Raw genomic sequence first — 17,472 nt, forward strand, 5'->3', positions numbered from 1 at the left:
TCGTTGATCCCTTGCCGCGAGCTCCGCCGCAGTCCGGGGGGCCCTAGGGAGGAGTGCCGCGCCACCCCAGGATCAGTCCGTAGCGCGTCGCACCAGTGGGGTTTGTAGTTAATGGGTTGTCCCCTGCCGGGGGAAGCGGGGCAGCCCTCCAGGCGGGCACTCGCCCCGCCAACTGAGGACGGGGGCCTCTCACCTGGGTCGCGGGTAGTCTGTGAGTTCAGGGTGGGCCGAGCGTGCGATGGTGCGGAGGGCGCCAGAGGTGTGTACTAGTCTCTTGGGTGGCGTGATCATGGGATCTCCCTTCGGGGCTAGGGTGCCTATTGCCCCCCAGCGCTTGGTGGATCGTGGCCCAGCGGGCCCCTGAGGTTATGCTGCACTGACCAGGGGTCGAGTCGTTATGGGTCTCCGTGGCGTGGGTTCTGGTACTGATTGAAGTTGGGGCAGCCCCCCAATCGGGCCCGGTGAGCGGGAGGGGGCCTCCGGGCGGGCACACGCCCCACTGGGTCTTGGTGGGGGCCACACACCAAGGTCAACCTCCTTGGTTGGTTAGGTCCTGGCAGACTGCAAGCGGGCACATGCCCCACGTGTTAGCACGGGGGCCTCCACCTGCAGGGAGAAGCAATGGGTGAGACCCCACTCTCCCTCCTATTCCTCCGCCCAGCTGCGCGGTATGTCCAGATTTGGGTGGTCCATGTAGGTGTGTTCCGCTATCCCGGGGTCGTTCCGATGCGTGTTGCTCAGGTGGGGCTTACAGGATCGGGCTGTAACTCCCAATGGGGATGGGGTAGGCCCCCCAGGCAGGCACACGCCCCACCGACCGCCGGCGGGGGCCTCTCACCTGGGCCGTTGAGTTGCTGTGGTCTCCCAGGGGGTGTCACCCCCGGGGTCCTCCGCTGCGTAGCTGGGCCTAGCCCTGTCTTGTCCTCGGAGCACTGTGCGGAATCGAGATGGGATCCTGGTCGGACCCATGCACTCCCTCTGTGTGCTTCAGGGGTAGTCCTGTGCGCTGGGTAGGCCTGTGCTACGTCGATGTCCTTTGCCCCCGTGGCGGGAGGGCTGGTCCGCCTCTCATCCGAGGCGCTGCGGTGTCGTGAGGCCCCCCTCCCGGGCTGCCGTGCAGCGGCACCCGGGGCCGGGTTGGGGGGAAGGCAGATCCTTTTGTTTGTGGTCCGGTGGGGGGTGCCGTCCCCGGACCCCCTCTGGGGAGCGCCTCTCCCCCTGCACTCACTTCTCGCCCGGGGGGGCACGGGTCGTCCTTGCAGCCCTCCCGGTGCAGGGGCCTCCTCAGTGGTGTTGCGGTCCTCCGCCCCCCGGGCTCCGAACCCTGTGCGTGCCTCTCCTCTGGCTGGGCCTGGGGGACTCGGGCCGGAGGGACAGCCTATCCCCCCAGTGTGAAAAAAGGGGGGGCGCCGCCTGTCCCCCTCCGGGGAGCGTCCCTCCACCAGTGTTTGCCTCACACCCCTGGAGCCCACGGGGGCGCGATCCGTCGCCGCCGCCTTCTTGTTGCGGAGGCCTTCTCCGCTTCTTTGGCCGCCGGGCGCGGCGTCTGTGGCGTCGCGCTCCCGCGGCTCCCGAACTCCGGTTCCTCGTGGGGGCGTCACAGGGGGTGACGGGGGGTCAGACGCACCTGCCTTCAATGTGCTCGTTCGGGGTGGGCTCAGGGGGGGGGCTCAATCCCCAGAAAAAGGCCCGGCTCGAGCAGGAACTCAGCAATCAGGCGGCCATTGCCTGTACGCCCCCTGGTGGCCTCCCTGAGACCTTTTTGAAAGATTGTGACTATTAAGGTTTTGTTTCAAGACGAAGAATTCTATTTGTGGAAAACATTTGCAACCTTTGTTTTTGGAAAGCCCTAACTAACATTTGATTATCAAAGAAGCCTGAACATTCTGTTGACTCGCCAGAGTGTGCCTCACTGGGGAAAACTGTGCTACCTGAGTCCCTATGCCCTTGAATCCCATTATCCAAAGGTGGAATTGTGGGGAAGGGATTCGTCATTGCTTCAAACCCCTTGCCATCCTGATCCTTTTGTTGAGAACACCATCCTTTTAATTTTGTGTACATTACCCTTGCACCTTTTTTTAATTAGAATTAGGGCATTATTAAGTTTAGAACCTTTAAGTTTATTGAACTTTAAAACCTTTTGTTTTGACTGTATTGACTAGGACCGTTTTACTTTGACTTTATGGTTGAGTTTACTCCCACTTTAGATTTAGGGCCAGTTAGGAAGTCTCCAACACCTTGCAAAGTTAGAAATAAAGCTGTTGAACTTGCATCTCTTGTTTGTGACTCTCCTTTTGATACCATAAGTTCCTCACAATACTCGGAGGAATTTATTCCAACCTAGTGCTGACAACAATAAAGAGGTGATAACAGACCTTTTGGTCACCTGTTCTGTTGGTATGCCACATTACTGATGGTAGGTGAGAAACCTGTTTTTCTAATGGAAACCTTCTTACCACAGAATGCTCGTGTTTTGAGAAACTCCCACAGCCACACAGAAAAGAAGAAAGTGTATGGGAATGTGCATGCAAATCCCTGAGCACAGGACAAGGGCCTTGTCAAATCCTTCGGATCATCCTTCCGAGATGTAAAGCTCCATCCTTGACCAAGAAAGAGAAAATCAGCAATTGCATTCTTCGTCTGTCTAATGGTAGCTATGATGATATTTAGTGCCATCCCAATGTGATGTCCTGCAGTCAATACTGTGAGCCCCTTTAAAGTAGTCTGTCGAAATAACAATGGTAGGAGAGTTCAACTTTATGATGGCATCCCTTTTGATGTGAATGGCCTGAAACCAAGTCACAGGATAGTCGGACAACATATACACAATAGTAAAAGAGCCTGTACACCCGGGTGAGGAAGGAGCTAGACTGGCTAGTATATACTAATCCAATAGTCTAATTTGGCAAATCATGGTAGTTTGACCCCTTTCAGCTTGTATCACCTTTGGTGATTTAATCCCGCTAAGAGCTCCCTTTTCCATGCTTGACTGAAAATTGGACATGTGCACCAAGATTGTGTACAAATGCCATGTAATATGTCATCGAGTGGAAATTAGAGAATACCCACTTGAGGATAGAATGCCAGAAAGCACGACAATAGAGCCCTGCTAACCACATTTCAGTGTCCCGAGTACAGGTTATTAAGCTGTGCAATACTGATGAATGGAAAAATGTGAACTAATCCTATTCAGTGGAGAAGCGATTTCTCTGAGCATCCTTCCATTAAGTTATGTTTCATCCTGTTGTGCCATTACAGATAGGGAAAAGATATGCAAGTCAATCTTGTTCTCAACCCCAAAAGTGGCCATCAAAACTGCTAGGTCACATATCTTCTGCACTGATCCAAAAGCAAACCTATGTTTTAGTCTAATTGGATGTCATAGGGGAGGAATAGCTTGGTACCATGGAAACCACAAGCTTGTAATTCAGAAATGGATGTACATGTGAATGCTCTGGCAGTGGTAGAGCTGGAGAGGAGAACAGTCATCCCTACATGCACTTGTTATAGACCACCTTTCACCAGTCCCTTCCCTGCACACCCCAATGATTTAAATTGGAACTTTCAAAGACCCATGCTCAGTGTGTGAACCCCTTCACTCGAAAACTCCTGAACTTGATAGCTTGGATGGTTCAGCTGGGAACAAAACAGTGCGTACCCATGAACATCTGCATTTCGGATTTTCTTACAAGCTTCTTTCGAGTGACACTGGCCACCCACAAACACGAGGACACACTTTTCACTTTAACTGTCTTTGGCCTCAAACGGCGTCTCACTCTCACAACTGAGCATTTGTCACCTGGTTTTCTGGCATCCTGGACAGGTGTTTGGTCTTGCTGATGGCACTCAATTGGCTTTCATCACCAGTCGAACATTGAGTCCGTGTTTTTTCATGCCTTCATGGCATAAAGGCACAGTATGACCTTGTGGGGGCAATGTGCCTTTGAACCTGCCCTTGTGTTTCTTCCCAGGACAATGAGACTTGTACTCCTCTACTTCCTACTTTTTATTGCCTGGTGGTTTGTCAAGGTATGGTTGTACTTAGCATTTATAGAGCACATATCCCAAGCAGGAAGGGGAGGGAAGGACTGAAATGCATACAGGAGCATATATATATATATATTACACAGCCACGTTAGTGGCTGTGTATTTATGGTTAAGTTGCTGTTTCCATAGGAAGAGCACTTTTTGGGCGGCCTATACCTCTGCTCCCCCTGGACGAATCCTCTCCAAACTTGGTAAATAAAGTATATGGGCTACCCTGAATTGTTTTACAAAGTTTGGTGATGTTTAGGCCAGGGGGGGAAAAGTTATAGGGGGGGTCCCAAAACATCTTTTTTTCCCACAGACTGAATGGGGGAAACATTTTTCGCACTCCTACAGGCCAAACCGCTGGATGGATTTTCACCAAATTTGCCGAAGGGGCAGGGACCTGGTCCTGAAAGCGTGCTTTTGTAAATTTGGTGACAATCCGTCCAGTAGTTTCCTTTAAATCGACCAAAAAGTAGGTCTAAAAAAATGTGTGATATCTATGTCCGCTCCGCGGTCACACTTCCCTGTTTGCTCCGCGGACAAGAAATCGATTGGCTAATCCATAGCTTCATGTCCGCAGACATGTGGAGCTTTCACCGATTGGTTGTGGAACAGCGTGAAGTGCATCAGATTTCTTCGCTGCCCCGCCATCTTTTGTTCATGTTTTGGTGTACACGGACATCGCCGGTAACACATACAAAACAAGACACCAATGCACTTGTTATACTTATGAAATACTGTTTCCGAAGGTGAGCTTTAATTAGGTTGGGATGAAATGTGGCAGCGGAAACTCAAAAAGTGGTGTTTTCTTGCCACCAAATTCATACGGTAAAGTGGAAGTTGGTGCTCAATGTACGGCGACCAATGCCTGCGTCTGTGTTACAATGTTTTCAGATTAATATTGAAGTCAGACTGGCGTCCTACGTTTTGAAATCTGAGGCCGCCACCTGGACTGTTTGATGGAAACAGCGGTTCTGGAGGCGTATGGGAGTAGCGGTTCTCATGATTGGATTCTCATATGTTGTTGCAAAGTGAGAATGTATTTGCCTTCTAAGTGAAGGTCAGTTGATTTGCTTTTTTGGTTGCGAGCTCAGTAGGCCCACGCATCAAAGTCAATCCATAAGGGGCAACTGTTTTTTGACCTTGAGCGAAAGGGAAACTTCAAAAGCTATGCAAGGAATGAAAGCTTGGAAAAAATACCGTTTGATAAGGTTACGTTTTAAAAACGTTTGTAAGGAACATCAGTTAACAAAGATTCTTTGGTGCAAACACATTGCTGTCAGACTTGGCCAAAAACAATGGAGGCTGTAAACATTATGTAAGTTTAATTTTGACGACGCTACACCGACCCGAGCTTTAATTTTATATTACCAAAACACTAATTGTGACAATATAACTGAAGTATTATCTTTTTGCGCAGTTATCATTTTCCTCCAATAACAGAGTGCAGATTGTCCGCGTTTGCAGGCTATGACTAGAGTCACCCTTGTTGACAGTTATTACTTCTTCTTTGAAATTTTATGCTTGCCCACATAGCTTTGTGTATCAGTTTGCACCATCTTTTGGTCTTGTGTAAAATCAAGACACGTAATTTTTTCTTGCTTGTCCATTCATTTTGGCTTCATAACTGAATTACCATCTCACTGTGCAGTTGCCTTTTTTTTTAAACCTTACGGCGAGTTCTGATTCTCGGCGTTTGTAGGCTGTCACTATATGTACCCATGGTCAACGCTAATATTTCCTTACAATGTCATGTTTGACCACTTAAATTTGTGTACTACTTTCCACAATCTTTGTGTCTTTTTTGGAATTTTTTGCTAAAGGATGGGTATTGACACAGATTTTCTCTTACGTTTTCCGCCTAGCTACATCTTGCCGTGCTGTGCGTGCCATGGTTTCCAGATGCCGAGTGACGGCTTCTTTCAACGCCAGATGCAACTGCTCATGACCGGCTGCCTGTCCATTACAGTGTTGTGGGATGACCGGCCAGGCCCCTTTTTGTCCCTACGCTGAACTAGCCATTAGGAGTAACATAAAATAATTTATGGTGTTGTAGGGCAAAGGTATGGCGCCGTCTTGGAAATAACTGTGCAAACAAAGCAGTTGCTTTAACAGAAACGCATACTTTGCATATGGGAAAATAACGACGTGTGCCTCACCATGAACATTTTCAATGACGCCCTTACAACCGTTGTTACAATTTAATTGAAAATGGGAATAGTCTGATGGTCTCTGACAGTTGTTTGTTAAATAAAACTATTTTACAAATTCTAAAATGTTAACGTTTTCTTTTCAAATCCAGTGCATCATTTCAAAATGTAAGGTACCACGTTGTACGTCGCTGTATGTTTATGTACAGGTTCTGCGTCACGGCACGTACGTTTGCTTTTTGCAGGCTGCCATGGAAAGCGAAGAGGGGCCATGTATGGAACAACCGCCTTCCCTTTCGATGGTGGCCATCTTGAAAAAGGATTTTGTTTTGTAATCTGGCCCGTTGCAGGCAGGCCGGGTTATAACCAGAAATCCTATTTTTCAGTAGCACATGTTATTGCTTTGCTAATCTATACTATTACTGGCAAATCTTATTGCGTCTATGTCCTTTACTGAGAAATATAAAGAACATGGAGTGTACGCGATTTTTTTAAATATACTTACACTGTGAACGGTGGTTCTTAACGCAAAATTTACTTTGTTAACGGATGTCTTTCCTTTTTGGTAGGACAGCTAATAAGGCCATTTGCGAACGGAAATGAGGAAAGAGGCATCAAACATTAATATGGGGGGGTAGGTGGACGGCGCAAAAATATTGTGCGTTTGTTATTTGTAAAGTTGGGGCATTGTTTGTGATGCTCCTTCATTACAGCATTGCTGCTGTTTCTTGGGGAGGAGGGATGGCCTTAGCTGATGTAATTTTCAGATAACTAGAACTTTTGATAAAAGTATGTAATGTGTACTGCATTGTTAATGGGCGACTACCAATACGTGTTGGCGCTGTGCAAGGGAAATGTTGGAGGTGGACGTTCCTACATCAATATAAAATCTGTTTCCACACTGTCCACGAGGCAAACATCTTACTGTTAAGTGTTTACGGATTCTGGGACACGTTACCGTGCTGTACACCAGCCTATTTTCATGTGGTATTCTCCGCAAGGTGTGTAAATAAGTCAGAAGTTACTTTACATTATGGTTACGTGCCACTACTATAAACGATCATCTTTAGCAAAAACAACTTCGCAAAAGGGACGTTATGTTAAGTTGCCCTACTAAAAACCCGTAAAATTCACTAAAAGAAAAACTTTGCTAAGGGGACGTTATGGTTAAGTTGCACTACTAAAAACCTGTGAAATTCACACAAAAAAACGTTATAAACGTGACATTATGGTTCAAAGTAAAACCAAAAACCCCCTGAAATTCGCCAGTTATGGTAGGCTAAGCAACCATAACTGCCCGCACCACTGTGCACTGCTAACAATAACACCCAGGACATCAAAGATGACATCACAAATGTCATATGTTAGAGTTTTAGCCAGTTTTTTCTTAGGTCCAAACAAAATGATCTCCATTTTAGTCAGATTTAGCTGGAGCTTGTTAGCCACCATCCAGCTCTTTATTTTACTGGCACATGCCAACACTCTTTGTGTAGCTTACATAGGTTCATTTAGCCGTACAAATCTGCGTGTCATCAGCATATGAATGATCGAACAATCCAAATTCCGAGAAATAGCCAACAATGTAGATATTGAATAGCAATGGCGACAGTGACAAACCCTGGGGCACTCCATATTTGACTGCTAGGGAATTAGAGATAAAGGTCCCCAATTTTGCTTGCTGAGATCGTTTTTTTTTTTTAGGAAGGAGGTGAACCTTTGCAGTGATTCAATGGAGACCTGGGCCACTGCAGAAAGACTTCAGATAAGAATCTCTAAATTCACTGCATCAAAGGTCGCTGAGAGATCCAGCATCACTTGCATGCCGATTTCACCCTCATCAGCCGCCTTCAGGATGTCATCCTAAACCGACAAAAGTGCTGTCTCGGTCCCGTGACCTGGTCTAAAACCAGATTGATGTAAATCCAAAATCCCCCGGTCTTCCAAAATGTCTTGTAGCTGTACTGAGACAATTTTCTCCAAGATTTTAGATGACCAGGACAGACCTGCGATGGGGCGTGAATTAGCAAGTACTTTGTAATCCAATGTATTTCTCATTAACAGGGGTATAAAAGGTAGGACTTTTTTTATTCAGTTGGAAAACACCCCTGTGTTAGGGACGCATTTACAACGGCTAACATGGGCACACTTAAAGCTGCCATATGTCTTCTGACCCGATAAGCAGGAATCAGGTCATAGTTGTGGTTCGTAGGTTTTAGCTTGGATATGAGATTAGAGATTGTCCCAAAGTCCACAGGTTTAATGTATAAACTTTGGACATGTCTGGTTTTCCACAACCTTGGTCTTAGTATTCAATTCAATACTTGGTCCTAATGGGGGCTCTAGATCAATGTTGTTCCTGATCTGGTCAATTTTGTCATTAAAAAAAGTATTACATTAATTTGCAAAAGATAGAGAAGGGGTAAGGCACGGGATTGTACATGAAGGGCAAGTGCATTATTTTATAGTTGTAGATATGGGTTTTGGTCTGTTATGAGCAAGATCTATTTGTTTTTTAAGGCATTCAGCCTTTGCAACACAACAATACCCTTCTTGTATTTTTTTAATGCTGCTTTTGCTTCTAGAAGGTCTACATGGGATCTGGTCTTTAACCATAGCTTTTCCGTGCGACGGTACTCCTTTTTCTTCATCCTCAGTGAGTCGTTCAACCACCGATTGTTCCTCCCTCCAGCCAGACTCAGCAACGCTCACGGGCGAGCCTACTCCCATGAGCCAGGGTGCCCCTGAGCAGAGGACACGGGGAGGGGAGTTTCCGAGGCTTCTGGACCATGAACATTTAGTCCTTTTTAACAATTACTTTAAATCATATTGTATGGTATGTATGCTTGTATTGCCTCCTGCTGTGCTGCTGGTTTAAAATAAACTTTTTTTAAAAAAACACTGATTGCTTCTACTGCTAGGTTTATTAGTGCTGATGATGGGAGCAAACTTATCACAATTATTTTGAAGACAAGTCATAAGATTGGCATACAGTTCAAAACGGTTTATAGTGATAATGTCGAATAAAAGTCTACATTGTTTTTTTCTAATGTCTATTTTGGTTTGTTTTTTGTTCGAAATGGGGGGGTTCCCCAATCCCACTTTTTGTAATTTTTTTTTGTTTTACCCCTTTTTTTTACTTGCGGAACCCAAAACAAAACATGTAAAGAAAAAAATAAAACATTCGAAAAAAATGTTTGATATTTTTCTTTCGACATTATGACTTTCGACATAATGTTTCCGACTTTTTCACTGCACACCGTTCAAAACATCTTAAATCAGTAGTCGAACAGCCAGTAAAACTTTAATAGGTCAATGCTAGTGATTATATCCATTTTCTTTTTACTGCGTGTCAACTGAATGCGGTCTGTAGTTTTTCCATGTTGCTTTGAGCCCATCGGAATGGCAAACTTTACCACAAAATGATCCGACCATGTAACCGGTATATTCTCATGGTGGTGCACTGTCCCCCCTCTAAACATTACTATGTCTAGACAATGGTCACCAGCTTGAGATACCGATTCAGTTAATAGACCGAAATTGTGAAAAAGCACAATATCCTTGAGCTGTAGATATTCCGGATTATCAGATATATTACACCAGATATTAAAGCCTCGTAATATGATTATATTAGGATATTGTAGGGCTTCTGCTCCAAGACCGCTATCAAGCTGTTGTAAAAAGAATCCAACTCGGCCCGGGGGGTTTATAGCGCAACACTAGATGAAAAGAGCAATTATGAGATACGTGTAGTGTACAACTAAGTAGTTGGTACTGTATGTCCCAGGTTAGGACTTGGAAGTTAAGTAGTTCCAAAGAGGATCGAGCAATAATGGCGACTCCTCCTCCACTTGTAGACTCTCTGTTTGTCCATTTAATTTGAAAATTCTTTGGCACCAACAGGTGAAAATGAGCAACGGAGGAGTCATTGAACCAGGATTCAGTTATAAAAAGAATATCCAGGTTCAATGAAACAATAAGGTAATTTAGTGCGATAGCATTCTTTATATCCCATCTTGCATTCATCATGGCAACTTGCTATGAGGCAATAAGAGTGCACCTTCTGTGCATAATTGGTGTTTAAAATGCCCAGGTGCCTGATTTTATTCAGGACCCTCAGGGTAATGGTGCCACCCCTATTATTTAGCTGCAAGCCTGCTGATCTTTAAAGGATACTGCAGCATTGCTGTTCCTTACAGCGCAACATAAATACACAACAGTATAAAGGAGGGCAATAACTCAACAGCTCCATTGAATAAGCTGTCAATGGTAACGCGTCTTAACAGGCGTGTGCATCTAAAGCAGTATATGTGTTGTGTCACTGGTCATAGGCATTGCCCTGCTCGGCAGAACCCCTCACCGACTGGCGAACTGCCCAAACAGGCTTTGCGTCAGCGCTTTGCGCTGACGCGTTTTTTTGAGCCTGCGGTGCGATTAGGTGACGCGACCGCGGACTACCGACTCAAGGATACGAGAGATCGAGTCTAAATGACTTCAAGTGGCTACAAAAACTGCTCTCAGATACGAGCAAAGTGGCAGTGTGCAATTCCCACATACATAGTATTTAAAACAAGTTAACATTTTTACGAAAGTAAAAAATTACTTAATATGTAAAATTCAATAAAGCACTGTTCATGTTGTTTCAGTATTAGAGCCCCTTCATACAGGGAACACAGGTTAAGCATGTTGAATCTCTAACCACGCTCCTAAATCCTACCATTTTGAATAGGCTTCTCACAGCAACAATGACGACGAATGCATAGTAATCCAATGCATGAGGCAAAACATACTTTTAGCACAGTAAAACACACAGTCGTATTATTTCTGTTACTGCATTTACTGGTGCAAGGGCAGTGTTTTTACAAAACAATGAAGGCATCCGTTTGCAGGAAAAACACAATCAGGGGTTTGAGCTTAATTGAGCAAGTTCTTACTGAATCCAGTCTTTCCTCTTGATGCAAGAACTGGGCAATATCTTCTTGTGAGGTGCCAAGCATTCCTTGTTCTTGTAAGTACTGTATTCCTCTCTTTGGCTTTTTGTTAAATCTGCAAAAGCAATGCAATAGAAAATATATTAGAGAAAATAGCACAATAAAAGACTAGTAGCAAAAAGTGACAGTTACTCACCATAGTGACTAACGTACTCTTAGTCCATAGTGCCCTTTCCTCCATGCTGCATGGGCGTCCCTCGCTAGGGACGGGGGAAGACAACCCTTTTCACCAGAAAAATCCTTCATCCCCTTTAAATTTAGAGGCGTGCAGGGGTGCGGCCCCGGGAGCAGGCGCTCCCCTGACTCCGCCGACCGGCGCCACTCCTCAGTCCCCATTGACGCGTCAACAATATTTAACATTGCCCAATTACACCAGTATTATTAGGGGGAGGATGGTGGGACGTATGGAGGAAAGAGTACTATGAACTAAGAGTATGGTAGTCACTACAGTGAGTAACTTAATTACTCTTACGCCCTGTCCCCTTTCCTCCATACTGCATGGGCGATTACAACTGAATGTAGCCCCAGGGTGGAGAGGAGACCCTCCTTAAGAAAACAAGTTCCTTAGAACCGCCTGTCCGAAAGCCGCGTCTGATTTAGAGCCGGCATCCAAACAGTAGTGCTTACAGAAAGCTGAAGGAGTGGCCCAGGTGGCCGCCCTGCTAATGACCTGCCAAAGAACCTGCTGCTGGAAGGCGATGGCCGTGGCCTTGGCCCCGACAGCGTGGGCATGCATGTTAGCTGGAAGTGGTTTGTGCTGCCCCTCATAGGCCTCCTTGATAGCCAAAACCATCCACCTTGCTATAGAGGCCTTGGATGCCTGACAACCGGGCCTTGACCCCCGAAGGTGACAAACAGAGCGTCCGACTTGCAGAAGCCCTTGGTCCTGTCGAGATAGAATTTCAGAGCGAGTCTGACATCCAGACAGCGCAAGACCCTTTGCGCCTCGTCCTTAGGATTCGCAGAGAAGGTAGGTAAGACTATCTCCTCATTTAGATGGAAAGCAGAGACTACCTTGGGTAGGAACGTGGGGTGCGTCCTCAGGACCACCTTATTCTTGTGTAAGATAGTGTTGAACTCTGACATACATCACCAGTGCCTGTATCTCGCTATCTCTACGAGCAGAGGTGAGACCCACCAACAGAGCTGTCTTAATGGTGACCAGTCTGATGTCCGCGGACGCCATTGGCTCGAAGGGTTTGTGCGCCAGCGTGCCCAACACTACATTGAGATCCCACACTGGGTGTGGCTTCTTGATTGGTGGGTGGAGCCTGGTGAGGCCCGCCAGATGACGTTTGACCACCAGGTTGGAGAAGACTTCTTACTCTGAATTCCTGTAGGCGTCAATGGCTGCCAAGTAAGTGCAGCATGTATCTACCTGCACCACTGAGTGAGTGAGGTCTGCAGAAAAGGAGAGCACATCATCCAATGTGCAAGTAAGGGGATCAATCTCTTTAGAGTCTGCCCAATGACAGAACCTAGTCCATTTACTCCTGTATTGGGTCCTAGTAGCCTTGCTCCAGGCAGCCTGAATATCTCCAGGTTAGCCTGAGAAGGCTCAGGTGCTTTAGTGTGACCTGCTCCGGTACCACGCTGCGAGCACTAATTGCTGTGGAGCGGGGTGGATGACCCTGCCCCCCCTGCTGTGAGAGAAGGGGAACTGGGCCCAGCGGCAGGTGAATGGGGGGCCTGACCGAGAGGCTGAGAAGCTCCGAGAACCATGGCCTGGCCGGCCACCACAGAGCTTTCAGAATGACGCAGAGGTGACACGATCCCCTTATCTTGCAAATCACCCTGTATACCAGTGGTGTGGGTGGGAATGCATACGCTGTCATTCCGTTCCATTGTATGAGGGTGCCCCCATCTGCTGAAGATCTCGAGCAGAACCTGGTTGTTCAATTGCCTTTCGTAATTGTCTGCTCCCAGTCTGCTGAGTCTGGCCACTTCCAAATTGGACTCCCTGGGAGGTGGATGGCAATCAGGTGAATGGTGTTCTCCAGGGCCCATTCCCACATTCTGATCACTAGGCTGCACAGTGGAGGGGACCTGGTGCCACCCTGCTTGTTGATATAGTACATGCTGGTGGAGTTGTCCGTCTGGATGAGGACGACCCTGCCCCCGATGAGCGGGAGGAAAGCTTTGAGAGCCAGCCAGATAGCTTTCAGCTCCAGCCAACTGATACAAGACTCCTGCTCTTGAAGAGACCAGACTCCATGGACACTGTGGTTGTCCAGGATGGCCCTCCAGGGAGGAATCTGTGGTGATGGTGACCACAGGGGTCGGGTGCCGGAAGGGCTTGCCCCTCCTCAGATTGCAGTCCCTGGGCCACCAATTGAGGTCTGAGTGGAGAGACAGAGGAATGCCGACAAGCTCCTCTTGGGAGACCTGCTCCTGATTCCATGAGGCTGCGAAGTGCAGCTGTAATCTCCTCATCCTGAGTCTCATGTGTGGTACGGACTGCAGAACTGCTGCCATGATACCCAAGAGATGCTGTTACCACCAGGCCGTGTTTACCTCTCGGCTGAGGAAGTGAGGCGCGGCCCCATTGATGGCCCTGATCTTGTCCTCCGAGGGGAAAACTCTCTGAGCTCCTGTCCCAGATGAGGCCCAGAAAGGTCAGGCTCCAAGTAGGCTGCCGCTGCGATTTCTTGTGGTTGATAGAAAATCCCAGCTCGTGAAGAGTGGTCATAAGCGCAGAGGAGGTGTGATGAACTGCCTCCGGAGATCTCGCCCTGACGAGCCAGTCGTCCAGGAATGGGTAGACGTGGAGGGCCGCCACTGCATTCAACAGTCTGGTAAATACCCTGGGGGCTGAGTTGAGGCCAAAGGGTAGAACCTTGTATTGGAAATGGCGTCCCATGATCCTGAACCGCAGAAAGTAGTGATGAGGCTGCCAAATAGGGACGTGTAGATAAGTGTCCTTCAGATCCAGGGAGCACATCCAGTCTCCCCTGCATAGTGTCTCCGCTATGAGTGCTGGCGTAACCATCTTGAATTTTTTAAGAGGGAGAGAGAGGTTGAGGATGGATAGGCCCAACACGACTCTCAGGCCAGCCTGGTTCTTCTTTTGAATAGCGAAAATCCTGCAATAGAAGCCCAAGCCTCTCTAGGAGGTTGGGACTTCTTCCACTGCCTGGTTCTCGACGAGCGACCGAATTTCCGCCAACAGAGTAGCTGTCCCAATCTGTGGGAGTGGAGGGCAGGCGGGTGGTATAGGTAGGCAGCACCCCATGGACAGGATCCAGGGGTCTGCAAATTTCAGACGCAAAAACTGTGGGTGAAGGGCAAGCCTGCCCCCCACCGGAGACACGTGGACCCGGAAGGGGCAATTCATGCCTTCTTTCCCGCTGAGGCTGTTGCGGAGGAGGGGGACTGAAAGAAGCCCTTGCTCCCTCCTTCTGTTGTCTAGACCTCTGTTCTTGGAAGCCCCGGAACCCGCCGAACGCCCATCCCTTGTCAGAGGGCTGATGCGACTGGGTGTACGCCTTGGGCGTGGCCTTCGTAAGGATAAAGACTTCACAGTTTGGGAACTGTTTTTCTTTTTATCTAGTTCTTCGTCAGTGGCGGAGTGAAAGAGGTTGCCACCCTCGAATGGAAGGTCCAATATGCATTCCTGGACGTCTCGGTTGAATTTAGTAGCCCGGAGCCAGGCTGTCCTTCTCATGTCCGTGGCGATGCATATGGCCTGGACAGGGGTGTAAAAATGGGCCACAGTGGACTTCATGATGTCCTGTGCCACCAATTTGGCCTCTGCCAGCCCCGCCTTGAAGCGTGCCTGGCTCTGCACCGAAAGTTCTGGAAGGAAGTCAGCTATTTCCCGCCAAAGCCTATGGTTAACGGATGCCAGCATGGCATTCGCGTTGGATCGAAGGTGCAGGAAGGCGGCGTAATACAGCTTCTTCCTGTAAGCCTCCAAGATCTTTTCCTCCTTGCCTAGCAGCACCGAGGATGATGTTGCCAAGGTCGACTGAGGCTTCGAGTAGAGTGAGGCTGCAGCGATCACCGAAGAGTGTGGTTGAGGGTGTGCCGACACAAAGAGTGGATCCCCCTCCATTTGCCTAAACTTGGCGTCGAGGCGCTGATTGACAGGCTGGGCCGAGTGGGGTTTAAACCATCCCTTTTTGGCCAGAGCGACTACGTTCTTCTGCACCGGAAACCCAGTTCTAGCCATGGGGCGTGGAGTGAGGAGTTCGGCGGCCAGGACCCCCGCCTCCGGTTGCTCGACCTCAGGGTTGTGGAAGCCCCAAGTACTCTGCCAAACCTGCGAGCCGTTCATGAAAGGCCTTGGCTGATGGTGTGTCGGGGTCCTCCTCCTTGTCTGCATCCACCATGGTGTCTGCCTGGTCCGGAGCTGGCGGGGGAGTGCTGGTGCTGAGGGCTGCGATGTGGGAACCAGAGCCAGTGGCTGTGGTGGAGGAATGGTGTGGAACTGCCTGAACTGTGTGAGGCAGGGGAGCTGGAATCGAAGGAGCCGGCAAGGACAGTGTGGCTGCACCAGGACCTGTGGCGCTGGAGCCATAGGAGGAATGACGATGGGCGCAGGCAGAGATCTCATGAGGGTGAGGAACGCGGCAGATGTTGACGGGGTAGCGTGCGGCTGCTGGGGCCGGTGCATATTCTGTCTAGATGATTGCGTGGAAGAAGAATCTGAGGACCCCTTGGCCTGGCGGCCAGTGGCTAAACTAGCCCCGGTACCCATGCTGCTACGAGAACCTGATAGGTTCCTACTGCTCAGGCGTTTCCTTGGGAAGGAGTCGCCCTTGCGGGGTGCGGTGGAAAAAAAAAAGAAATCGGCCCTACCTTGGGCTTTGATTTATGTCTGACGAAGTCCTTCAAGTCCTCCAGTGAGCTAGTCTGTTCTTGAGAGCACACAGTGTAAGCGCGTCGCACACGGTATAACCTTCCCAGCCGTGGTCGGGCCAAGGCAGCGAAGGCGAAGAGCGCGGGGATCGGATGTGGGGAAGAGCCCCTCGCAGGCTGGACACTTGCAGAAGCCCGCTGATGTCGATATGCGCTGGGGAAGAGCGTGGCGCCAGAGAACCAAGTAACTGAGTGATAAAAAGAACACAACAAGACAGAAGAAAGTATCCGGGGAAGAGCATGTGGTATTACAGGGCTGAAGCCAAACCCAGGAGCGCTGGTGAAATCGGCCCGTTCCTGTCGACGTGGAAAAGGGGACTGAGGAGTGGCACTGGTGGGCAGAGTCAGGTGAGCGCATGCTCCCAGGACCCCCATCCCCGCGTGCCTCTAAATTTAAAGAGGTAAAAGGTTTTTTCTGTTGAAAAAGGTTCTGTGTCCTGTCCCAAGCGAGGGACGCCCATGCAGTATGGAGGAAAGGGGAGGGGACCTAAAAGCACTAGTGCTCATCTAACAGAGCTACATTGAGTGACTGTACAGTGTAAGAAGTGCCCCGTTAAGCAATAACATATACATTTGAGAAATAAATTCAGGGTTTTGATAATGCCAGTAGTATCACATTTCTTAATAGTGATTACTCACAGTTTTAGGCACTGTGGTAATAAGTGCTATTATTTCTGTATCGAACGACATCTATTTATTGATCTTGAAGAATGGGGTTCTGAATCAGCTCTGCCGGGATTCAACACTGTGATTGTAGGTCGCGCACATATCTCCAAGTATTTTACTGACCAATATGGACAGCTTGCTATGGTACATACTATTAGGACAAATATTTGTCAAAGTGGAAAAATACAACTATAAATTAAGGGAAATGCAAAGGTTACAAACAGATTATACACAAATACACTTCAATTAACCCCAAAATAATCTTGAACCCGTCATTATTATTAGATTGGAAAAAATATTCCAGATAAACAGCACAAACCATTAAACCCTCATTCAGAGCAAAGAACTACTTTAGATTGGACATATACCCTTGGAACGCCACCAACATTCTTAGCATTGGCACAACCTACCATTATCCCATACTCGGTTGTAAGGAAGGCATGGTATCAACAGTAAGAGACACAAGTGACCATAGTTCAAGGGTGTTCATTGAACTTCAATTGGGTTTGGAAAAAGCCCATCTAATCCTAAATCTAAAGATGGGAGCAAGCTACGACCATCAAATAATAACAGAGTCCTAGTGTTGTCTTGTCAAAATAAAAGGGCCTTTACTAATACACCTATTGTCAATCTTTACCTCTAAATACAAATAGTGTGGGAAACAATGTTATGCAAAAGAAAAGTGTTCAAGAAATGATATGTCAGGATTTTCAAGCTGTTGGCTTCCCTTCTCCACGTTTTCAGCATGGGACAAGGCGGCACACACTCAAGCTTAG

At 47.9% G+C, this 17,472-nt stretch overlaps 1 protein-coding gene across 1 annotated transcript in view; it reads right to left on the minus strand.

Moving 5' to 3' along the window:
- Positions 1-17,472, minus strand: part of ARFGEF1 (ARF guanine nucleotide exchange factor 1) — a 1,973,034-nt gene that overhangs the window by 943,424 nt on the left and 1,012,138 nt on the right. Inside the window, exon 15 of the mRNA XM_069621149.1 lies at positions 11,114-11,225. Coding sequence (XP_069477250.1) covers positions 11,114-11,225 — 112 coding nt within the window. The remainder of the gene's footprint in view (positions 1-11,113; positions 11,226-17,472) is intronic.

This window comes from Ambystoma mexicanum, chromosome 5q (assembly GCF_040938575.1).
Source record: "Ambystoma mexicanum isolate Mex_15411 chromosome 5q, UKY_AmexF1_1, whole genome shotgun sequence".
Taxonomy (NCBI): domain Eukaryota; kingdom Metazoa; phylum Chordata; class Amphibia; order Caudata; family Ambystomatidae; genus Ambystoma; species Ambystoma mexicanum.